The following is a 26,463-nucleotide window of genomic DNA, read 5'->3' as shown; positions in this document are numbered from 1 at the left end:
ACATACATGTGCTGCGAGCTCTGATTAATTTCCAATTCAGCGGGTGAAGTTTTGACGCGCGTCCCTGAACGCAAGGTTGTCCCGGCGTCTTCCGGCTGACGAATGGACTTGAGTGTTGCATTTTCCCCGGAGGTAATTTGATATATGCTAACCTTCCCGCCGCTGACTTGCATGTGTAACAATTCCTTCAAGGACTTCACCCGCGGCCCGATTTAATCTGTGTCCTTCTTTTAGTCGGACGAAAATCTATACTTGAAGAGCACTGACTCTGCACATACCTCTGCAAGGAGCTCATTTCACAGGAAATAATCAAATAAATCATTAGAGTTAGTTAGTTAGTTAGCTTAGCTCTAAAAAAAAAAATGCTTATAACCATATGTAGCAAGCCAAAAACAATGCGGAATGAAAAACAATGAACATTTTGTCACCAATTACACAAGTTTGATTTAGATGTGTGTGTTTATTAATACAAGTTGCAGCGATATATAAATGGAGGACAACTCCCTCAAAATCTCCCTGGATCCAGATGGAAGTCCAGAACACAACCAAGGTTCAACCATGTTAGGATCTAATTAAAATATCTTCCAAACTTCTATTTTAGATATTTTATTTAAACAAAGAGAGAAATTGTACATCCTTGGCAGAGGTAATAGAACCTAAAGAGAAGTTTCTTCTCTTCATCTGCAAACAAGTTATCGGTAAAGTTGCAAACCAATGATGTCCGAATTTATATATTTACCTAATCTGTGAAATATAGTTGTTCAACCTTAACATATTGACCAGTAAATTGAAAATAAATCTCTAAGTTTGGTGATGGAGAGAAGGTGGCAGTTGTATTGTGAAATTGTGTTTTGTTCTCTCTAATTAGAATTTAACTGTCAATCCCAAACTGAATTGAAGTTATTCACGTGGTCTTGCTTTTAATAATTAAAATTTGAGCTTTTTTGTTAAATAATTGTTTTTAAAAATGTATCTGTTTATATAATGCTTATGTATTTAATTATTAAAGTTTATTTTCTTTTATTATCTTTGTGTTTAATTTAGATTCTTGTTGTTGCAAAGTAACGAAGTGAAGAGCATCTTTAAATTAATCGATTAGCGATTCATGATTGTTCAAAATCACACCAAACATTACAAATAATTGAAAAATAATGTCCCATAGTAAGATTGACAATATTGTTTCTGGTTGCCCCTGGTGTCTGAACAGTGTAATCGCAATTTAGTGGCTCGACATTGTCAAGTTTTGTCTTAATCTTCCTGCTTTGTTGAAAACTCTTTTAAAACTGACACTCGCAGACTCTCCAGCCAAACTAATGTAGTGAAGAACATCATTTAAATAACAGCTAGCAGTTCTTCCACATGAGTCATGAATGTTATATTTTGCATGCATGCATTGTCAATAAACATTGAGCAACTTTTAATAATTCCGTTTAGATTCTGATTTTCTTAGCAATTCTCTTCTAAATCAAATAATGTATAAATAATACATTTTCTTTCAATAAAGAGACATTTTTGATACGGCTCATGTCTCGTCCTTTCCAATTATTATTATAAAGTAGTACCTGGTGTTGACCGGGTTTATAAATAAAATATATAAAAAATAATAATTCAAAATGAAGCCAATCATTACATAGTTATGAATAAAACATGTGAAATGTTACGTAGTGTTGCTTCAATGAGAATATTAATCCGTTTTCCGGTTTATGTCGTTAACTTATCTCTGTTTTCCCCCAAGAGCTTTAAAATATTCAGTTCAAATGTTATGAAATAATATAGAATTAAGTACATGTGGGTAAGAAAGTGCAAGATAAGCAGCTTGTATTTACAATTTATTTATTAGACAACCTTGTCTTGGTCTGTGCAACACTTTGAACGCGTGAACGGCGCTTTCCAAACAGACCTCGGCTCGCCCGAACATCGCTCGCAAACACTGGATCCAAACATACCTCTCACTTCAAAGCGCCGAGCGTTTCCCTGCGAGTGTTTGTTACGAGCCTTCAGACGGATGAGGAATGCTGATGATGAAAATACCTTCGCTTTGAAGTTCCAGGCAAGGAGAGAGAGAGAGCGGCGCTGCCGAGGTCAAATCAGAAAATGAATCATCAGAACGCTCCTAATCACTCGAGCCGAGTCGTTAATCACACCCCCCACCGACACTTTGATGATATCAAACTTTTAAGAGAACCAACTTGGTTAAGTAGAAGGGCCTGAAATAATGAGAGAAAATCAATTTCCTTCTAATGTTTTTTTTTTCAAGAAATTTGCTCTGAATTTAGGAAAATATATTGATTATTTCTAACTAAGTGATCAAAGAAATGGGGTGACAAAGTGACAAACAATGCGACGCTTCTCACTCTGTGCTTCTTAGTATTCTAGGTTAGTGAGCTGGTGCAGGATGACCCGTCTTAATCATCGCCCTAATGAAGCCCCTGTGAATTCTTGTCTTGGTCTAACACTGGTGATCAATAATCACCATCGCTCAATCGTTGGGTTTTTTTCTTTTTAGGCTCGACAGGCAAAGACGAGGAACCGTCACGAGCTGTGAATAGCAAAGCGATGCTATCTAGATCTGGATCTAGTGGTGGACAAGATTATTGTATTTGGCTTAAATGAGACGGAACATATAAAAGAATCGGTTTAAGTTGGACAAACATCAGTCAAGCATCGGCCATTTTTTTATTTTTGTTTGACCTGGTTGGACACAATATTGTCCAATAATTATATTTATATATATGTACTGTATATATATTGCATGCATTGTCAATAAACATTGACGAACTTTCTATAATTCAGTTTAGATTCAGATTTTCTAGGCAATTTTCTAACCAAATTGTATAATATATACATAATATTAATATTATTAGTTAAGATTAAAATACTTTTCTTGAAAAAATGTCAATTTTTTTCAATTAAGATACATATTTTTTATATGTCTCATGTTTTGGTCTTTTCAATTATTATTATAAAGCAGCTAAAATATCTGGTGTTGATCGGGTAATGAATAAAAAAAGACAGATGGCAGAGTAGATTCAGGAGGATTCATTTAATTGCCAAATGTAACTAAATTTATGGAAATAATCCTTATTTAATATGTATTAAATATGGTATAAACTTCATTAAAATGGGATCTTTTTTTAATTTTCATTATAGGGTTTTGCCTCCCTTGACCTGATGGAATTGACCTTTGACCTCGCCCCTAAAACATTCACTCAGAGGTCAGTAATCTACATTATAATAAAGTTATCTTGTCAAACAATTTTGAAGTCTATAAAAGGTCCTACTTTTATGTATGCGTGGATTTAACACAATTTCATATTTATTATTGAGATTATTGCTGATGATAATAAAAATAATTTAATTTAATTAAATAAGAAATTGATTTAATAATTGATTTAACTTTGACTTATATTATTTAAAAAAAAAATGTTATCTTAAAATGATTCCTTACTCTTATAAAAAATACACAATGTGCAATATTCATTATACAAATAATATCAATAAAAATTTTAAATGATCTACTTCCTTCCTGGACAGGAAGTGACAGATTTTTGGAGGGAAAGGTTTAATTAGTGACGCTCGCACAGGTGTGGCTGTAAGAAAGTGTGGCTGGAAGGGAAAGCAGGAGAGGATCTTTGTTTGACCATGGAAATAACCATTAAAGAACTTTTGGATTGATGGAAGAGGATGGATCCAGAACAACCTGACAACAAATTGATACGTTTTTGTTTTTTTATTCTTTTGTTTAAGACTTTAACCACTTTCAACTTTCTCCTCCTCCCTTTCTTTTTCATTCTCTTCTTAAAAAATGCTGGTAAAGTTTGACTGAAATTCAAAGACATGCAACTGAACTTCTTGTAAATGTAGTTAACGTCACAACTATTTAATTTAAGGTAAGGTTTAAGCTCTATATTCTTATTTCTTCATATTGTTTAAGTTGGTATTTTTCCGAATGGTTTCCCATCATGGCAGTCAAATAAGGCCACTTCTCCACTTTCAAGTATTTGGCAGCAAAGTGTCTCGTGTCCGGCGTACATTAAATATGAAAAGAGCCTGAATCAGCAGATTTCAATAGCTAGTGCGCTTCCATGTTGAAGGGTTTTGATACTTGTTTGATTTATGGTAATGCCGCCTTCAGATGAGCTCCTTGAACGCACCACTCCTTGTATTCTCTCTAAGCCCATTTCGGATAGGAACTGCATTTTCAGCAACCAAGTGATGAAAAGTATCGTACGCTTTTGACTAAATCATTTCATAAATTGATGATTCCACACTATTGGAATCTGAATACGATTGTTAGAAACATTTTTGAGACTTGAATTAAGTTTCTACTTGGTCTGGAAATGGAACCCGCGCCTCATCAATATACTGCCGTGTCACGCCATCTGATTCCTAAACCTTTCAACTTTTCTTTCTGGGAGAATGGATATGGCATTTCACTATGTTGCATGAACCAGAAGCTCCATCAGTGAATCCGTCCCTTTTCCTCTTCAGCAGACCGAGACCTAATAGTCTGCTTCTGCTCAGTTGGATGGAAGGAAGGTCAAGACAATCACAACATAACAGTAGTAGACATGGAAATGAAGCGACTTTAAAAGCACAATATGAGATGCTTGAGGTCTCTTTCATTTCCTAATTTTTTAATAGTTTTTCTAAATGTTTTCTATTACCTCATTTTGTTAAAAAACTTTCCTATGATTCTGCATTTTTATTTTTGTCTATTTTGTATTTGATGTGACACGATGAAATGTATTTTACAACTTGGACTGCTGATACATTTTAGCTATTTATATTTAAATCTTTAAATGTTGTTGACTTACATTCGATACATTTTATTAAATGTTTTTTTCTCTCTACAATGTTTTAGTGACATTAATAATTAAACGCATTTTTGGGGAATTTTTTAAACTATGCAGTTTTAAAAAAAATATATTGTCAAACGAAGGTGATTTAACAAACCATTAATATTTTCCAGTCTTTTTTATTAAAATACAAATAACAAACTTTAAACATGTTTATTTTCATTAGAAAAGTATTAAGCAGACATACTAACTTTAAGAAAAGTAAAATCTAATGCAGATTTCCCAGACACCAGTACTTCATAGTTAATCCCACACCTCTTTATTGATCTGAATTGGTTATTTCCGTAGTTGTAATATCAGCTTGGCTGGATATGAACTTGTAATGAATTACTGCACAGATGCTGTGTTAGCTCGGATTGAGACAAGAGCAAATGAAAGGAATCTCCAATACTGTTGCAGATAATTGCTCATATGTTAAGTAATAAAGATTAAAACGAAAAAAAATACAGCGAGGCATGAACAGATGCTGTGAAACGACAGGAGCGCCATCTGTTTGGATGCTTGGACAAGATGCCGATGCTTCTAAATCTGGGGGTATTTCTCCAACATTTCAAACTTTGTCGACTCTCAAAGTCGATTGTTTTCGCCTTCAAATGTTTATTTTTTGTACTTTGGATGAACCCAGGAGAAGAAGGGAGATAAGGGTAGGAGACAATCGGTGCAGGAACTCAAAGATAAGACGGTGTGAAAGAAAAGGAAACTAAGATGGCGAAAGTTAAAGTCTTGAGGGTTTGTTTTTTTTAGAATTCCTTTGTAAAAACACAAGTAAACAGAAAGTTGTGTGTGTGATTTTATAGTTTTATTCATATACACTTCTTTTCCTCGTGTCTGTCCTCATGTTTCCTTCCAGGTGTGTTGCCAGGTTGTACACCAAGACCATTTTTCTAGTGTTAAACACAAAAGGGCCGTAGATATTTCAACAGATGCAATAAGTGAGGTCAACAAAAAATCATGAGATTTACATTTATTTTATGTGCTGTAGAGATGAAGAGTCCTTTAGCCCAAGAGCTTTCCAGTTGCTCCGTCTTCTTCCACAATCAAAGCCAGGCTCTGCATGAAGAGGTGTAAAAGACTTTAAACAAAGATGTAGGACGAAAGAAATTCACGTTTATCGAGAACTCAAAAAGAAAACAAGTCCATCAATTTGTTGCATGAGTTTCCACTAGAGGTGGGACAGTATGTGTCATGATGATATTGTGATATCTTGCTATATTTTGCAAGACATTTTATCAACGTGAATCAAAATATGTGGGACTGAAAAAGTATACCCCTAGTAAGGAAAATATCTGTTGTACTGAAACTAAGAACAGTGTAAAAACTGTACAGCGCCACATAAAGTGCATGGACATTATAAACAAGTATTGGATAAACCAGGAGAGGGCTTTCTGATAGTGAAAAGTCAGTAGCAACTTGTTTTGTATATATATATATATATATATATATGTATGTTGTATAGATATGTTAAATACATGAGAAATTGTAATGAAATAATGGCCACATGTTATAGATCGAATACATTGCATTTTACCTTCGCAAAACGGTTTACATATTACATAATCTTCATCCAGTGTGTCATCCAAAAGCCAAAGTATTGGAATAATCAGGAAAAAGAACATTCATACATCTCAATGTCTGTCCTATTTAAAGGTTATGTGTTTTTTTAAAGAATAAAATAAATTGATTTAAACACTTGAGTCATTTATAAGTTTAAGCTCCCTTTTAAAAACCAAATCAACTCAGTCTCGTAGTCTGTTACCAAGACTCGAATGACGATTTGAGAAATGCTATCATACATTCTTTTTCTGCTTGGTGAACCTTGCAAGCAATCCTTTTTATTCAACATATCAAAGGTGATGCTCCCAAATATGATAGGCCGCCATATTTGCAAGCCCCGCCACTGGGCGTGTCCCACTCTTGTATTGTTTTGAAGTGAGACCACTGTGAAACACACTGGCGACAACATTTGGGATTAAAATTCATTGTCGACTATTCATTAACCATTACTTCCTTATTGTTAACCCCTCTTCTTGACCGACTGCTGTTCAAGCTGATTTACTTGATAGGCCCCCCCACAAAAGGGACTGGAGAGATTAAGTACTGACGATGACAACAAGGTAAATCCATAATGTGTTGTAATAAAATATTGATATTTTCAGTCAGTTTTATCGATTATTTATTGCAACAGTGAGCACAGAAATATATTGCAATATTGATTTTTTTCTTTTCTTTTTTTTTCACAGCCTCTAGTTTCACCGATAGAACTAGCTTCTAGTGGTGTTGTTTATGAGAATTGCCTTGTGTCTGCTCTCTGTCACAACGGTTTATGGTCTTGGTCCTATCCTGGTCTCAGGTCCTCTCCTCCCCTGGTTTAATTGTGTTCTAATGGACTACTTTGCTGCTCCTTTAATGACACACGTGGCAAGGTTTTGCACAATTCTTTACAGTTCACGCCAAAGATTGTCATCAATGTTAACTCCAATGTGATGTTAACGTTTCTACCCTCGAGCAAGTCATTGTTTATTCTTTCTGTATTGGTCTTGACATTTGTTGTCTTTCTCATCCGATCTTGACTTGTCCGCTCGAGGCAAATCCTTCCGTTAAGCCTCTTTGTGTTAGTATTCTTTGCCGCCTTGTAACTGTTTGTGTCAAGTTTAATGAAGGTTTAAAAAGTCAATGTGCATTGCAAGTTGTGTATATATATTTGTTGTCCTTTTTAAGTCAATGTATATCCGAGATGTGTTTATTAAAGTTCTTGAGGTCCAGATTAAATGACTTTGCAGGCCAGATTTGGCTCCTATTCCATGAGTTTTACAGGGTAGAGTGAGAAAGTTATACGGGAATCATAAAGATGACGAGTCCATTACCGCTTTTGATTCTCGACATTTAGATCTCACCGAGGGGGCTGATTTATTCCGTCCACGATTTGAAATCAAAAGACTTAAATGGGAGTCGTGGAGCTGAGCTCCAGTGCTAGCTGGGCCAGAGGTGGTTTACACTGTTCCCTTAATTAGACCCTTCCAAATCCCCAACGCACCTCAAGGCAAACTTTGCCACAACCTGCTCCAATTACGAACATGTACAGATGCGATAAAGTGAGCGCGCTGTCGCAGAGAGGATTATAATTCAATCCTTGCGCTGATCTAAACCTTAGGGATACGTCGTCGGACATGTTTGTGTACAAGGATGCCGGCGCAGAGAATGAGGCGCACACGGCGAATTAAGTCGTCAGACATGATTGGATAGCCTTTGATGAGATTGGTAAAACATTGCCTAGAACAGTAAACTCGTAAACAAATCTGTTGAATAACAGATGAGGTGAAACTCATTTAAATCAGTTTGCCATCGCTCACGTATAACCTACTTGTCCTTGAATAATGGCTTCCAACCTCTGATTAATCACGCCGCATGTGCTGCGGGTTTAAACACTCCATTAAGAAAAAAAAAAAACAAGTCAAAGTCACAGGAACTTTACGTGAGAGATTTTGACTTTCCATACGCTGTTCTATTTCAGCGTGACCTGGGCCGACTTATTAAACACAATCCAATATTCCTTCTCCTTGTACCCTGCGAGCACTGGTGCTACAAATAGAACACTCCCCCGCCGAGACACATTGACCGAGACACACCTGAGACAGTCTGCGGCCAATCAGGAACCGCGAGGACACATGTCGCATATGGTCAAAGTTGCTCAGAAAGTGGGTCGCATGCAACAGTGTCGTGTATTTTTAAGTTTCCAGGCCATCCGCCACATCAATCATCAGAAGTATCAAATATAAATCAGACAGTCTGTCAGATACTACTTTAAGCAGCAGCTAACTTTCTAGTCGTGTAGACCCATTTTCTTATTCACCAGCAGGAGGAAGTAAGGAAAATGGTACTGGTTGTCTTGTGCTCTTTTTTATTTTTATCTATTCTTGTTTTTTTTATTAACTAGGACAAGAAATATCTTAAGAAATTCACATTTTCATAACTCTGTCACAAGACCTTACCAGCCGGTTTGTTTCAATGCCACAGACATTTTTTTAATATAAATATATGTTTTTATTATCTCTCTCTGAAAGTTTTTTTTGTTTCAGTAAAATGTTTTTTTTCTTTTCTTTATAAAAACAAAATGTAATGTGATCCTGTCGTTTTTGTAGATTTGCATGATTTAGATTCTATCTAAAACATTTTAAGGGATGGTACATTCTCAAAATGTCTGCAGAAATAGCTAAGCTAGCACCCAATAAAACATTTCTTGAATTTGTATAAAAAAAATGTCTTGATTAAAATGCACCGGTGCGTTATTAATACCCTTGTTTGTTTTTTATTTCAAGAGAACTCGTCTGAAGATTAATCACTACTGAAAAGCACGGCTTCATAGCCGAGCTCTCAGCCAAGTCTACGCTCTAACAAGCCGCCGCGTGCCTCTCAATCATGTGTGTATAATTCTAAGACTGTGAGATAACAGACGCACAAACATGCACCACATATTCAAAGGGCATACATACAATGGAGTGATAGACTTTGACATTGACAATGTCCTCTCCAATAAAGTGTAAAAATGACTCAATGTTGTGACAAAAATAGAATGTATGTTCTGCAGCCCAGTATTCTCAAAGGAATCGACTGTTTCCAGTAGTCCGCAGATCACTCATGACGGCCATGTTCCGCCATGTTAGCTATGTATAGAAGATAATGAGCACTGCATATGCAACAGAGATGTGAGGGGGTGCAACGTAGCATTAAAAATCACTACTGAGCAAACATTGTCGCGCATAAACACACATTTGAATAATGCATTCGTCCATCCTCCAAGTTAACATACATTTCTCTACACACATGCGTAGTACACACACTCCAACATCACACAGCAAATCAATTTTTTCTTTTTCTGTGTTACTAACCCCTGAAAGTGTGAGTCTCCCCGGTGCCAAGACGCTCACTGTCACCTCAGTCCATTACTCTGTCTGCTGCTCTGCTTAACAGAATCCCTCCCCGACTACAGAAAGGACAGCCAGCTCCTCCGGAGTTGCATTTGAACTTGTCAAAGTCACTTCTCGCATTACACAACTCAGTGAGTCGCCTCGCCCCGATGTCAGGGGTCTCGCACGCCCCCGTTGTTTGAGTCGCATGGATCCTCCTGTTGAAACGGTTTATCCCGAAAGGTACATGCCCTTCAGACGCTTTATTTAGCTTAAATGTATTTTTCAATCTTTATAAAATGTGTCAATAATGTTGCGTCATGGTATCTATTGGCGTCTGGGTCAAACAAAGTCGTCATCTAGATGAGAGGCTGTTGTCTACAGGTGTGGACAATACACTGGCTATATCACTTAATAATTTACTGTGTAAATATATTTATTTAAATAACACACCTGAAAAAAGTGTGGCCCAGGGGCCACACAGAGCCTTCTTCCTTAATTGATATGGCCCAGTGGATGATTTACATGTTTTAGGATAATTATTTTATTTGTATTATTTATTTAGATTTGTATGCATACTTTAATTCTCATAAAATGCTTAAAAGGTTGTTTCTATAGTTTATATATATATATATATATATATATATATATACTGTATATATATATATATATAATTTTGTAAAACATTTGTGTATACAACTCACTTTTTCATAATTCCTTATTTATATTAATAAAAATGAAATTGATGCCAAAACTTCTTAAATCATAATAAAACAGGATTTTCAACATTTATTGTTCAAAGTTGTGACACACAAGTGCATTTAAAGCAGCAAAATCCAAATATGAATTATGTATATTTATACCTTAATTGTTTTTCTTCCCTGCTGTTATATACATACAGAGATTTAAGATGATCATTTTTGCAATTAAAGGAAAAATAAAATGCACTGATATGGATTATAATTGAGAATGTGTGGGCCCATGGCACTTAGTATTAGACATTTATAGTATAAACGTATATTATTTCAGGTTCTGAAGAAGCATTTTTCATGAGAATGATAAGAAACAAGGTAACGTGTGAATAAATAACCAACACTACTTTGAAAGAGATTCTTTTAATCCCACTATGAACAGTTGCTCGGTCCATCAGGGGTGTTGCGTAACTCTCTGCATCACTTTGTTAATAAAAGGCCAGGAGGCAGAACATGTTCGACCCGACTGCCTGGTGCTGATTAGTGGTGTGCTCTCTCGCTGACATCCATGATTACTTCTCATCATTAGCATGAGTGTGCAGCGCTGTTTTGGCTACTTCAGTGTCTTGATAAGAAAAATGTCCTGGGAAGCAAAAGCAACTTTTATAGACGATTTTCATATTTTTATTGCTTCAAGGAATACCAAATTTTAGTAGTTTGCTCTTTTCATGAACATTTTATCGACCAAACTTTTGGTGTGCGAGGTGCTGAAATCTAGAGTTTGATTAAATATTTTCCATAATTAGATGCAGAGGAGAAGCTGAGATGAGAATTGAACGCTCTATTAATCTCACTTGGAAGCATTAGTGACAATTCCCACAGACCTAGAGTAGAGAAGCATAATAATCTTTTCACCTTGGTTAGCTCCGGAGAAATAAATGAATCATTCTGCATATGTTTACAGTGAAAGCTTTGGTTTCATATGCAATTAGGACTTTGAGAATCACATTTGTACAAAAGAAAAAGATTCTTCTTTGGACATCTTTGACATTCTTCCAAGTACCTAACAGTACAAATAAACTCATTTTATACATACTAAGATGATAACATTTCAATGAACTGCCATGATTAACTTTATAAATATGATAAATATTGTTTAATTAAACCCTACTCTAGTCAGCTCCTCAATTATTGTTTCGGTCATACATTTATTTATTATATTAAATGCATGAAAGATGTTCTTGTTTGAAAATAAATTGAACTTCAAACTAATTTGTTGTTGATTTGTTTGCAGTGTGCAAGTTTCACAAATCTCAAGCTCCTAAATTGTCTATTCAAACGACTTTGTCGGGTCATTCTGTCTTTTATTTATGTTTCTAACTTTAAGCACCGAATTTACGATTCAATTTGTGCTTCAATAACACTAAATAAGGCGTCTGTGGAGCTGTCCTCGGTGCTGAATCACCAACCCATTAGTATCTGTTGTCTTGGACCTTGATCCTGAATATTCTTCGAAAACACCTTGAAAATGCTTTTCACAGAAACATTTTGTTCTTAATACATCCATTACAAATACAGTACTTTTGTCTAGGAAACTTGGTTTGTCTGATCATTTGACAATTAAAAACGGTATACTGTTAAATAGTTTGTTTACAGTTGATCATTGTTTCGACTCAATGCATCGATTGATGCTTGGAAAGGATTTGAGGTTTAGCTCTGATTTTTTTTTTTTTTTCTTCTTCTTTGTACACGTCCCATGGATAGGGTCTGGGTTGATTGAATGCTTGACCAATAACAGCAGAGTGGGTGTGGTTATGGTATACAATATTTTAGTCCGGGAAAATGGTGTTTTCCGTGGGCGGGGCTTAAGCACATTTTTTAATATAAATATTTAAATATAAATAGTTTTGTACAATCGGACACATACTGATGAGTATAAAAGGGGTCCAGGATCAATTTAAGGACACACTCAAATGAACACATCAGTTCTTTAAAAATAAGAAATAATAAAAAATAAAAAACATGTCCCTGTCATCGTATCTTTAACGTGCCACTAGCTCAAACACTAATGGACCTTTTCCTCGGTTATTCTTAATCAGACAATTCTGCTGACAAGACAAAATCGAGACCGAATAATTTAATGGAAACCTAAAATACTTCATTATCTATACAGTGTCTAGTCAAATTTGCTCAAGTGCTGTGAATTATGTCAGATAATGGCATTTATTATCATTGGTCTCTGCTTTTTTCTCGACTTGTCTGATGTCCTTTTGGGTAATATTTAAAAATACTTTCCCAAAGTGTTTCACACACTTTCAGGACATACAAAATCGTGGTCAGCACTTTATAACCACCAGACTCAAGACAACCTCTCCACTGAAAAATGAACAATGTGTTCCCTGGTCAGCAAGAGGTTGTAGCCTCCTCTATATACTGTAAACCCTGTTGTATTCCTCATTTCGTTTTCTTGACATGGATTTATGGATGGCGAAAATTACGGTTTCCTGCCCAGGGGCGCAATAGATGACGATGGAATGTCGCTTAACACCCTTGTTCCTGTCAGGCCCTCAACCTGATCTTGAGCACGATCTTAAGCATGAGTAGAGATTTGCGTCAGTTCGACTCTTCCTTCTGCCTTTTCCATATACAGTTTCCCACAGAGGCGTCTTCCAAGTCTCCCTTTTCAGCTGTGGTGGCCTTTGTTCAACCTCATTAAACTCCCATCATGCCCTGTGAAGGGCAGTGACATACGGATGGTGATGTTGCCCTCTGTGCCTTAGGTGTCTGTGCAAACATTTGGCTATTTTGGCCCATTTATTCTTTGATATAATGGTCTGGATATATTCGTGCATGTTTACCTGTCTGAGCTTTGATCAATGACTAGCAAATGTTTCCGTCCAGATTCCTCTTAGGCCGGTACCAGACACAGGGGGGACCCCTCGGTTAGTGGAGGCTGCATTGTTAGGTTAGTAAACTAATAGCCTCTGAAGGAGGGTTCACTCCGAATCTGCGAAGCAAATGGTTAACATTATGCAGTGAATACGAGAGAAGAGATTCATCTGCCGCACGGTGCTGATGGTCAAGTGGAAAAAAATCTGATTTTCAGCTTCAATTTTGTTGCATGTTAACCAATCACAACAAAGACTACAGTGACGTATGTGCAGAAGAAATATCTAACATTGAGGATTAATTTATTTTTTCTGATTTACTGATGCTTTATGACACTATGTCCATTCTTGGGACAGAAATGGGTGGTAATTTTGACTCGAGGCATTTTGTATATTGGCTTCTGTGTTCGCTTTTCTGTGTGATTATGTAGTTACTTTGCTTAGTTACAAGGACAGTTGGTTGAGTGAAAAGAGACAAAGGGTGACCTCGAACACAAGGGGCGCTGCACACCATTAGAAGGTGTAGCCTACACTCATAGAACTTGAGAATTGTGCATATAACTACTAACTTGTTACTATTTGACAGTTTAAACTTGCTAGCAAAGATCTTTCCAAATCAAACTTCCTTTACCTTTCTTTCTACTTCTGATTAAGTTTAGGTTGATTGAATGGCCCTGAATTTTTTTTTTCTTGCATTCTAATTTCACCTTAGACTTTAGCTCATTACTTCTACACAGCAATTAGTTGATATGTTTTTTGTTACTTGATTACAATAAATGATTAAAAACAATTAGGTTGATTCATGGTCCATTCTGATTGGCATCGAACCCAAAGGCAACTTAATAAAAATGTACTCCACTAATCTTAGATCTTATTCAAGGCTCATTATAGGTAATCCAAGTTTAATAACGCATTGTGTTTGTTTAATAGAACTGAATTAACGTTACAGAAAATTCATGAAGAAATATTTATTGATTCATTTAAGTTTTGAAAATGGCTGTATTTATATTTTGCATTGAATGTTAATGTTTGCTTGAATGTGTTTTCTTCATTCTTGCTTCGCCACCTGTGCTGATCAGAGGTCATTCTACATCCACACAAAGGTCATCTATACGTTTGAGCAACATTTTCATTGAGAGCTGATGCAGGTCCGGAATAGCAATGACCTGATTACACCACATCAGTTCAACCTCTGGAGGGGAAACAATGAAAGAGAGTCGTAAGTGAGTTCCATACATGCACGGCATTTAATTATCGCTTATAGCTGGAAACTGATGGGACCTGGTGGTGTCTGGATGGCAGTTTCCATTGTGACTCAACACAAAACGCTTTCTTAATGTGGTTCACTTTGGCACATTCACGAACACGCCCACGCACTTCTTCATTATTTACCCTCTAATGTTGTTAAGCTCACTTTGAGGCAACTTATGTATGGACCCATAAAAATCCATCTTAAGAAAAAACCTCTTTCTATCTTTACAGCTTCATATTACTAATATTTGCTAATCACTATCCTCATTTAGTAAAGCAGAAGTTGCCTTCAATGTGCACTTTCTAATGTTTTCATAAAGTTTGAAACCAGACACGCTCTAGCAATTTAATCAGAAGTTTGCACGAGGACAACAACCACGCTCGTTCCATTTGATCAGAGCCAAACACAGGGAACATGACTTCTGACGGCGCTGGACTTGGTGCAGTAGCCGCTGCCTTTTGTCTCTTTGTGTGCTGGACGCAGGCCAATAGCACATGTCGAATAAAAAGGGCCACTACACCGCTGAATGACGTCCTGAACAGAGCGTCTGCCAAATCTGTGTTGGACGCTTTGAGGATAAACTCAGCGACCAAATCCCAAAGGAAGATTTTAGATGCGTAATCGGGATTAGGTAGAAATAAGAAGGCAGTTTGTGAGGAATTTAGGATTAATTCAACTCAAGGAAACTAACAAATGAGTTTACACAGAGAGAGGGTTATGCAGCATCTGACTCTGTATAGTCTGAGTAATGTTTAGTAGTAAATAGTAAAGATCTTGATCTGACTGGTTGATGTTATAAAACTTTCAGCATAAGTTGGTCCATGTGTCAAATTAGTGACAATTTGGCAGGTTGTTTAAAATGAAAATTATGTGTTTGTCTGTGTACACCTGATCTTAAAGGACAACTAATGTGTTGATCTGAGTGGGCCTTAAATATATCTTGGACCTCTATTGTACTCATCAGTATGTGTCTGTTTGTACAAAACTATTTTTATTGAAATATTTACATTAGATAAAGTGCATAAGCTTCGCCAACTGAAAACACTTTGTTTTTCTGAGATTAAATCTTGTATCTTCTACCATAACCACACCCACTCGGCTGTCATTGGTCAATCATTGAGGTTTGTCGCAGAGCTTCATCGATCCTGTAAGTCTCCATCTTCAAGGGACTCATTGTATATACAAAGCAGGGCGTGATTACAGCTGGGTGAAGGAAGAGGAAAGTCATTATTACGTTACAATGGGCTCCACTCTTGTAATCCTTCATTTAAAGTTTATAGGCGGGGAGAATTACTAAATAACTTCAAAACATAATCACGATGACAGACTTTGTGCATCTTAGTAAGGAACTCACCAAGGCTTTACCATTTGAAATATAAATGTGTATCTGTTGTCTTCCCTTAGGTAGTGGCAACCCTCAAAGGTTAAACACTTTCAGGACAAAGACGTTTATCAGTTTAAGCAGCTCCGCCATAATGCCAGCAGCCTATTGACTCAAGTTTTACTCCAACCATTGTAAACTGTCATCACAAGCATCTCTATATTTATCTTGTATTGGCTGAATATAGTTTTGAAATAAAATGTACAAACAAATCTGGTTTGTTTGCTGCATTGGAAATCCTTGGGGGTAAAAGCAACTTCCGCTTGTCTGCATCTTGGATGTGTAGAAAAAACAAAGGTAGGATCAGGTCAGAAGAAACTATTTTCTTACAGGTGCTAGAGGCATTTGTTTTTTTTTCTAGTTATGAGCCACAGAAAAAGTATAATGAAAAACATCTACAGCACTGGGGATGCCTCTGAACAAAGGGTAAATGGGAAAATTGCAAATTTATTTAAAGCCCTTTTGGGTTTGTGGTGCAGGTGCAAAGCCAAACAAGAGGTCTGAGGAATTATTCAAGAGACTACCAGTGTTTTTCTTCCACACAGCCGTTTCCACTATTGGCTTTTTCCTATAGGCGTTCTTCCCGTTTTCAGTTTTGTTGAAGCATTAAATACTTAATAGGCTTTAGATTTAATGCTGTTTGGTGGATTTCATATACAGTAGAAGAGGAGAAAAATCAGTTTCATGGTAGTTTTGAAGAAATATGACTCCGCTAGTTTATCATGTTTTCAAGCATGTCTCAGGCCGTTTGTTATTTTGTTCCGATTGAATCGAAGATAACACACTAAATTAAGGTGTTATCGAAAACTGGAAGTTTTTGCACAGTTTAAAAGGACAGGGAGGACTTAAAACTTTAATGGTTGTGTATAGTGTCTCGCCCGTAATTATAACAAGCAGCTGACCATGAAATTTAAAACCGCTTTCTTAATGCTGACATTTGAATCTGTGGAATTGCTCGTGGACGATTGTCTGCACTGCCTTCTACCTCTGTGTTGATGTAGCCGTGTGTCTTTGAGTAGGTGGTGTGGAGTCAATATCATTAAGTGCAGCACCGTGTATGGAAATGTGGTTCTCGAATACAATCACTAAGTGTGTTCTAAAAACACCTGATGGTTAATGATACCAGGGTATCGCTTTGCATCTATAAATCTGCATATATGGATACATTCATAAGATTGACCAGTGTGACTCATGAACCCAGTTCAGATCCCTGATGGCTCAATTATGGCTGAATATTTGTGGAGCTTTGAATAATCTGGGGACATTGGCATGGGTCTGCATATAAATCATGGAACTGGCTCAAATCAATTGCCCTCCATGATGGTTATCTTGGTTCATTGACATGGCCCTTGGAGGAAGTTACTCGGGAATTGTGCACATTCTTACACTTCATTAATAATTAAGGTAATGCCAAAATAATAGTGATTAAGTCACTGTCATTGCAATTATCTTCCTTGTCTCTTCTCTCTATTAGAATCCAGAAAAGTGCTCCAGAGAGCGCAGACCTCTGCAAAGCTTATCATTTTCCTTTTTTCCCTTTACACAATATTTTCCTTTAATTCAATAACTTTAGCTTCATACAAATTTAATTTCGAAACAATAAGTTTGTTTCACATGGGAGTAGCGTTTCATGATTTGCTCGCACAACATACACTAGATAAAAATTTGCTTGAGCTTTACAAATTTTTTTTTGGCTCTTCTTGTAGGAATCCGAAAAGGAATCAAAATTTAGCAACATTTTCTATAAATGTATTTGAAATATGTTAGAGATATTTAGCAAACAGCCATTATGATGTGAATCGTGTCCAATTATCTCTGGGAATTCATACGGAAACTGATACTTGCATAATGGCAGCAATTTGTCGTTAACATATTTTGTATGGCCAGATTCAAACGCAACACGGATTTTTTTGCCCTATTTTGTACCTAATAAAATGTTTTTGTAAATGATGACCATTCAACATGTATTTGAAATATAGTCATGACAGTTTCTCACAGCACTCTTATACAGACACAGGGTATACTTAATAACTGACAAATGCTATAATTATCAAAACTATTTTAAATTCATTCATCTCAAATTCATAAACATACCTTTTAATTGGGTTCTTCATTCTTTGCACCTGTATCTGTTAAATTATTCAACACCATCTTCATTGTGACATGGTACAACTTCTCTATCTCGAGTGTCTGAAGAGTGAAACAAGCCTGACCTTTATCTCTCCAGAACGACTGAGCTCATTTCCTTCATCTTGTAAGTTCAGTCACTTACATCGTGGCACATTCTTTCTCACACCTGGCGTACTGTTGGGGCTTTTGAAAAATGTCCTTCCAATTGACACTAAAAAAAAAAAACTTAATTAGTGATGAAAACGGAATCTATTAAACACAAGACAAATTATGTTGCAGTGGTTTATTTTGGTCATTAAGTTGACTCTATCTTAAATAATATTTACGTTTTAACTTTCCAAATTGAGACAAAAATATAGTTAGTGAAGCGTTAAGGTACCATTATGCTCATGCAGTAGAAGACTTTTTAACAACATCTTGCTTTTTATTGTTTTTGTCAATTTCTTTAAAAAATCTAATATCCTTTGTGTTATATTTGATTTTATCTAAAATAACATATAAACATACATTTTCTGCTTCTTTATGAGGGTGATGGGAGGAGCGTTGATCAAAAATATATTCTTATTTTAAAAACATGTGGATCATAGACTACCATTAAAAAAAAACATGAATGAATAAAACGTAATTTAAATCTCCTGCCTCTTCCAGCACTTGGATTGCTGGATATCTTTGGTGTGAAATGTAGCTTGCTAACAACGTTTTTAATAAAAATCTGCCCGACCTTTAACTAGCTCACCTCGGTCTCGAATTGTATAAAGTAAGTAAATAATTTTATATATATATATATATATATATATATATATACTTTTTTTGATAATTATATATTTTTTAAATAATTTATTATGATTAGTTTCTTCTGCACTACCTGGGTTGGTTGTGGGGGCAGCATCATGGTGACTCTGACTTTTCCCTCTACCCAGCTACAGTGAGGAGTGTAAAAATCATCCTATCAATGTATTTTTTGAAATTACAAATTTAAAAAAGAGAAAAAAAAAAGTTTCAACAGCAATGAACTCTTGAAAGGGACATTCTGGAACATCCACAACTAGGAAAATGTTATGATAAGCCACATTTACAACCTGTTAGGAAGGGAAGACTTGCAGATTTGCTTCACTATTCATTTGAGTGATAAGTATTTGTTTTTTTTAACTAGGAGTTATCTGATTATCTAGAGGTACCGTGTGTCGAGTGTGGGAATTCGCTTATCTTCAATATATATATCCTTTTGGCTATAACGTCACTAATTTAATTAATATCCTTAAAAAATAATATTCTAGGGCCTAGTATTGCAGTAAGTCTCGCTTCTGGATCATCCAGAGAATTTATTGAATGCTGTAATGCTTTTAGGCTGAGGGAGGAAACTATCACAAGCACAAACGGACACGACTCATTTCATCTGAACAGAAGCCAGAACGATTTGTTACTGTCCAGAGGACGCGTCAAAGATCAATTGATCACTGGTTCTGCTGTAGCACCCCGTGACCGAAAGGATCTCTAACTGTCTGAGCAATCACTGCATGTGAAGGTTTTTTTTTGTTTTTTTAGGGTAAGAATTCTCATTTTGTTATCTTTGAATGTAAAATGGAACTCAAGCAAATATTTTAATTAGTAATATTGACCATACAGTTGTCATGGATTTTCTCATCTTTCTCCCTCTTATTTGAAGACTGTTTGCAGAGACAGAAGCTTCATAGAGGAAGACTTTCCTCTCCATGGCAACTTTGTCTGGCTCCTTCCTGGAAACGACAAAGCATTCCCATGCATGTCACCTGGGTGTACCCTGCCGTCTCCTGCTGGTGGGATGTGCTCTGAACACCTGACCACTAAGTCCTCCAGGAGGCAGGTTTCCAAGCTATCCCATAATAATCATAGGAGCAGAAGCTCAACTGTGAGCCTCTCCCAGATGGTCATGCTTATCTCAAAGGGGTAGAGCTCAGACAATCTGAAGAGAAAATCTAGGCAGGGGTTAAGTAGGTAAGAGTAGGGCCGTAGATCACTGGTTAATTGAGAGCTTTGCTTTTTTTGATCACCTCCCTCTTCAACGCCACTGACTGATGCATTTATCCTGCTCCATTCATCCCACTCATACGTGAACACGACCTAAGTAATATTTTGAACAAAGACTAAAAACCAGATCTGGTTTAAAGTCTCGAGTCTTTCTGAAGCACAGAGCTGTTAGGTCCCTGTTATTTCTTCCTTGCATGTTCACAAGCTTTAATTTTCATACAAAAGTTTCCCCCGAACACAAACTTGAATGAATTAAAGCTCTAGGTCATAGTAACTGTTAACATCTTGAAAGATTGTACCTGGTATGAAGGCATCATTCCTATCCCACACAAGCAGTGATTAGAAATACAATTGGTAAGAGAATGAGGTTGAGTACAGATCATAAATGATCTTTAGCTCCAATCATTAATGGAGGAAATTCAAAAAGAAAAATAGAAAGAAAGAAATAATAAAGAAATATACTATTGACTCAATCGAATGAGTCTCTAAAATGTATATTTTTCTTAAAACAGCTTTTACTGTCTAAATATACAAATGAGTAATAAAGTAAATGGTACCGAACTGCACCAAGAACATTATCATCCAAATCATTTACATCATCTTTTCTCCAGCATTAACAAAGGTTTTTTTTTCCAAAGTCCAATTAACTCGGCTCAGTAGCATTCCATTTCAGTCTTTTGAAGATTATTTAATTCCTCTGTTCAGTTGCTGTATTACAGGCATTTGAGCATAAAATGTAAAGTCGAATCTTTGACAGCTCAAATGATTAATTGGTTTGGGAAAAAAACAAAACATAAATACAAGATGCACAAATGAATAATATAAAATATGTATTTTCTTCATTAAATGGAAAGCAGAGTAAGATTTGGTTGCCTGAAACTTGGTGCCATTCTATATAGGTTTTTTATTTTAATATAAATTCTGAAGTTACCGTTTCTTTTTTCTCATCTAGGGTGACTTTTGTCAAACTGAAAGGTCTTATGTCATACCAGCTGTTTCAGAGTGTAATTCTAAATTCTGGAAAGCAAATTTAAATGTAATATGAATGTAATTTAAAACCATTCTTACCATGTAAGGGAGATTTCCAATATCCCCCGTTTAGTTAACTGTATAGGGGCATATATTTAATGTCCCCTTGAAGTTAAATGTATATATTATTTAATATTAAAATACAAATAATTTTGTATTTTCAGCATCATGTGTTCATTGCAATGCATCTACTCCATTCTCCTGCACAACCCTCCATTTTTTGTCTTCATAGTTTTCAAAATGATCTTTATAAATTAGCCTAAAACATTTAAGAATACATTGTTGGAAAGGAATCATGGAAATGTAAATGCATCTCACTTCCTGTGTGAGCTGTTTATCAATTACTTCCATTCAGATGAATCTCCTCAGATTCAAGCTGTTAGTTCTCTGCCTTATAAACTCTTTTTTTCCAAGATTCCATCCAGACCTGCAGTTTGGTTTAAACCCACATCTTGATCCCAGATCATGCATCTTGTTGACTGACATGTCCACCTTTTTCCCTCCACTAAGCCCTGATCTGGAAAGTTGTGTTGAAATAAATCAATGGAGAGGTCAAACTTATGAGGGAAGGGTCAATACCATCGGTCCTGAAGGAGTCCTTTCATTCAATCTCCGGTTTCATTTCCCTGGCGCTGGAACCGTGCGCTGCGCCCCTGCTGGGATGCAGAAGTCTGCTGGCAGCTTTTGATTTGTGCAAATGAAATGGACTGAGAAGCGAACACTGGCTTGTATCAACGGTCACGCTCTCTCCATTCAGAGGAGAAGACGTTTCCTTAAATGGATTTCGAGTAATGATGCAGGGGGACATTGCGTATTCGGTTTTTTTTTTTTTTTTTTTTTTCCTCTCAGAGGTTCATCTCTGAATTTCACTTATTTTGTGTGCAAACTGCTGTGCGCACGGCGGATCTATTGTGTGTCTGAGTGTGTGTTCGTGAGGAAGAGCAAACAAGAGTGAGGGAGAGAGAGAGTCTCCTCCTCCGCCTCCTCCTCTTCCTCCGTCTCCTCCAACACTCTGACAGAGAACCGGGTCCACTACGGTCCTCTCACCGGAGTCCTCTCATCCGTCTCTCCTCCAGCATGATGGCAACCAACATTTGGCATCTGTGGTGCGTTCACGTCCGCCAACTGCCAGCATAAATCTTACCCGCGTCTACATTTTTTTCTTTTTTTCAATCCCTAACTTTTTTTTTTTCCACACACCAGACTCTTATTTAAACAACAAACGCGAACAGTTGTACCGTTCAAAGGAGTTGTTTCGGATAAACTTTGAATGGAGCGTTTTTGGACGGTGAGTGGAACCACTAAACTTAATTGAAAAGTGTCGCGATTCACTGTACTGGTTGTGACCTCACCTTTGACGAAACCGTATAGTTGATGCTGTGTTATGAATCTGATGTTTAATTTAAATATCCATTCGCCATGAAATTGAACTTATACATCAACAGGTTTCAGCAAAACTGATTTTTGCGCACGTAACGCAAGTCTCTCAAGTTTAATTTTGGTTTTATTGATTAAAAAAACCCTCGAGTTTAAGTGTTGTACTAGTCATGTGTTTCTGTGCAAAGGGAGGTAGAATCTATTATCAGATTTAGATAATTTCACATAATATGAGATAAAAGCTTGTATTCTTTACCAAGAACTTGTGTATGTCCATGTGCTGCCACGGACTGGCTCAATGGTATGCCAACCAGAAAAATGAATTGGTCTGTCAAAGATTTATATAAATAAATAATAATAACATTATTTCTAACCAACAATACCTACAATATCCTTTACAGCCCAAGTGACACCTGCTAGCATATGTATAGATTTACATGAGTAGTACATTAATACACACTTAAAAATGATTATGTATACATAAAAAAAAACATGTTAATAAACAATAACCATGAAGTCTGATGTCACTCAAGCGAGGGAATACATAAATGATTTTGTGAAGTCTTCACTCATCAAAGAATTCCAGTCGTTGTTGAGGCTCCTGCAGTCACGCTAAAAACTGTCTAAAGGATAGATGACCTCGGTTTCCCTCTTGTCTAGTCACTTAACTTTTTTTGATAGGGCCACTGAGCAGCCTGATGACTTCAAGATTGTGTTGTGTTTCTTCCTTTCAACAAAATATTAGCTGCGAAAAAGTTGTGATATAGTATGTTCTCCAACAATACGCATCTTCCTTTTCTAATTTATTCAATCTTTTTCTTTTTTTTCTCTCCGACTCCTCACCGGCTCCCATTGGGCCCTTCTCCTCTTCCAAAAATCCCCAGCACTACTAGATGGTGTGTCTGCTGAAATCAAACTGGTTGTGAAGGTGCTGGACTTCGCCCCTACGCTCCAGGTTGGACAAACATGGCAGCGGGAGTAGCAGCATGGCTTCCTTTTGCTCGGGCAGCAGCAATTGGCTGGATGCCTGTTGCCAATCTGCCTATGCCAGTCGCCCCAGCGGAGAAGAACAAGCGTCAAGATGAGCTAATCATCCTGAACGTCAGTGGGCGGCGCTTCCAGACTTGGAGGAACACCCTGGACCGCTATCCTGACACTCTGTTGGGCAGTTCCGAGAAGGAGTTCTTTTACAATGAAGAAACCAAAGAGTACTTCTTTGACCGGGACCCAGATGTTTTCCGCAGTGTGCTCAACTTCTATCGCACGGGAAAGTTGCACTACCCCCGTTACGAATGCATTTCCTCCTACGATGAAGAGATGTCTTTCTTCGGCATCATCCCAGAGATCATCGGCGACTGCTGCTACGAAGAGTACAAAGACAGGAAGAGGGAGAATGCAGAGCGTCTGATGGATGACCAGGAGGACAACAAGGACGCCAAGCTTCCCAATATGACCTTCAGGGAAACCATGTGGCGGGCTTTTGAGAACCCCCACACCTCCACCATGGCCCTTGTTTTTTATTACGTCACCGGGTTCTTCATCGCCGTCTCTGTCATCACTAACGTGGTCGAGACGGTGCCCTGTGGTACAGTGCCCAACCAAAAGGAAGTGCCATGTGGCGAGCGCTACACCGTGGCCTTCTTCTGCATGGACACTGCCTGTGTTATGATCTTCACCGTGGAGTATCTGATGCGCTTGTTTGCCGCTCCAAGCCGCTACCGTTTCATGCGGTCGGTCATGAGCATCATAGACGTTGTGGCCATCTTGCCATACTATATTGGCCTCGTGATGACCGACAACGAGGACGTGAGCGGCGCCTTTGTGACGCTGCGCGTTTTCCGTGTATTCCGAATCTTTAAGTTCTCCCGTCACTCGCAAGGCCTTCGCATCTTAGGCTACACGCTCAAGAGCTGCGCCTCTGAACTGGGCTTTCTGCTCTTTTCCCTCACTATGGCCATAATTATCTTTGCTACCGTCATGTTCTACGCAGAGAAGGGTTCAACCTCCAGCAAATTCACCAGCATCCCTGCCTCCTTCTGGTACACCATCGTTACTATGACAACACTCGGGTAAGAGCACAGCACACTTTTATGTGGTTGAAAATGCCGAGAATCTGCCTTGATGCGTGAGTAGATGTGACTGCTATTGTTTTCCCATATGTGTGATTGTTTTGTTTTCCCAAAAGTTTGACACTGTCGCAATGGTTGGGCTTCAGGAACTTTCTATAATCAAAGCTCAAAAGAGACAAGTTTCGGCTCTATTCAACGGTTTTCTACCCGGCTATTGAAGCAGTCATCAGAAGTTGTGCTATCTGCTGTGCAGCTGTCTCCATCCATCAACCATGGAGACAGGTATATGTAGGAGATTGCAGGGGGAAGGTTAAAGGCATCATGAGGAAACGACAACAGAATAAATTATAGCTGAGCAGTGTTATGACAGTGTACTGCCTATTTGACTAGTGATGAGTCTTTTTAAACCAGTTAATGGTTGGTAATTTGGGGTTTATCCAAAAGTAATTATATTCACTTATGGTTGAAGCATGGATGAATAGAAAATTTCCGCTTAAAATCCCAGTGTATGCATCTTTAATTTGTATTACTGGTAATTCTTCATTAAGTTTAACCTGCCCTTTTCTGCCGTATACTTCCCTAATTTACCTTCCTTTATCTACTTTCAATGGGTAGAAAAGGGCCATTATAGGATGGCATACTGCTGAAAATGCAGGTCAATGGTGTCAAATGCATAATCAAACAAAATCCTGAATAACATCATGGGCCGAACTTTTTACTTTTATACCATCTGTCCCTAGCACTTCTTTAGTACTTTAGAGTATAATAGAAGTATAATTGCAATATTAGGTTTTTAATTATTAAAAGCTAAATCTAAATTAACCATCTCTGTTTGGCCTATGTTACCTTCTTTCTCTTTTTTTTTAACTTTTAGTCGCTGACATCATCGATCTTTGTCTCTCAGCTTATCTTTAACACTATCATCTTTATAGATCACTCTTTAAACATGAACATTAATCTCTATTGAATCCATTTTTCCTACTCGCGGACCACATTAAATGCCTTGGTGGCCCAGATTTCACCTCCCGGCCTTGCGTTTGACACAGATTACATCATTCCCTGCACGGCTTCAAAGAGCCTCCATCCACTTAAATCTTTAAAAATATCAACTAAGTGAACGGGTTTCGAAGTGTGAGCTTGATAATCAAGATTCAACAGTTATTGTTATGCATACTCGTCATGTTTTCTCCACACACGAGGCACTTTGATGCATTAGTGATCCACGACTCGATGCCTGTTTTTCTTCGTCTTTATGTCATCGTATATTGTTTTTTACGGCAGTGACGGGAACTGCACATACATCATTAATTTTACACAGTGTGCACTCGCACACACATACGCTCTCGTGGTTCTGTGATACGCCAACTATTAGGCCTAATGGTGTGTGAGTCAGACTGAGAGGCTGACAAATTGCAGTATCCTGCTAAATATCACAGTCATGGAGGCTATAAATGCTCTGAGCCGTTTTCTCGCCGTGACACACTTGGCAACTGTATTCGTGCCCTGTCATTTACAAGAGCTGGTGTTGAGCATATTCTAGTTTTCTCAACCGATTCCTTAGTTCAGCGACTGGTGGGTTTTTTGTCTGACAGAAGCATGATATTCTCTGTCGTGTTGGGTGTATTTGTCATCGCTCCTCCACGCGGCCCCGTGTCTCACACAGCAGCGAGACTTGAGACACTGAACGGGTCTCCTGTTGCTCTTACGCTCGCATTGTGTGGATGTGTGTTTGTGTACTAAGGGGGTGGTAGTTGTTGGGCTTGGCCTCATCAATAAAGCAGAGGCCAGAAGTGGGTGTCAGAGTGACTAATGTTGTGGCCCACTGCATCTGCTGACTAATGTAAACCTGCCTGACACCGGTCTCTGCTCTGAGTT

At 37.4% G+C, this 26,463-nt stretch overlaps 1 protein-coding gene across 1 annotated transcript in view; it reads left to right on the top strand.

The window, feature by feature from the left end:
* Positions 1 to 21,744: 21,744 nt before the first annotated feature.
* kcnd3 (potassium voltage-gated channel, Shal-related subfamily, member 3) overlaps positions 21,745 to 26,463 on the top strand; it is a 99,402-nt gene continuing 94,683 nt past the window's right edge. Inside the window, exons 1-2 of the mRNA XM_087780916.1 lie at positions 21,745 to 22,430; positions 23,404 to 24,588. Of these exons, the coding sequence (XP_087637042.1) occupies positions 23,486 to 24,588 (1,103 nt within the window). The 5' untranslated portion in view covers positions 21,745 to 22,430; positions 23,404 to 23,485. The remainder of the gene's footprint in view (positions 22,431 to 23,403; positions 24,589 to 26,463) is intronic.

The sequence above is a fragment of the Callionymus lyra genome, chromosome 19 (assembly GCF_982586985.1).
Source record: "Callionymus lyra chromosome 19, fCalLyr1.hap1.1, whole genome shotgun sequence".
NCBI lineage: Eukaryota > Metazoa > Chordata > Actinopteri > Syngnathiformes > Callionymidae > Callionymus > Callionymus lyra.
The sequence above is the reverse complement of the archived record's forward strand: the minus strand, read 5'-3'. Positions and strand labels throughout refer to the sequence as shown.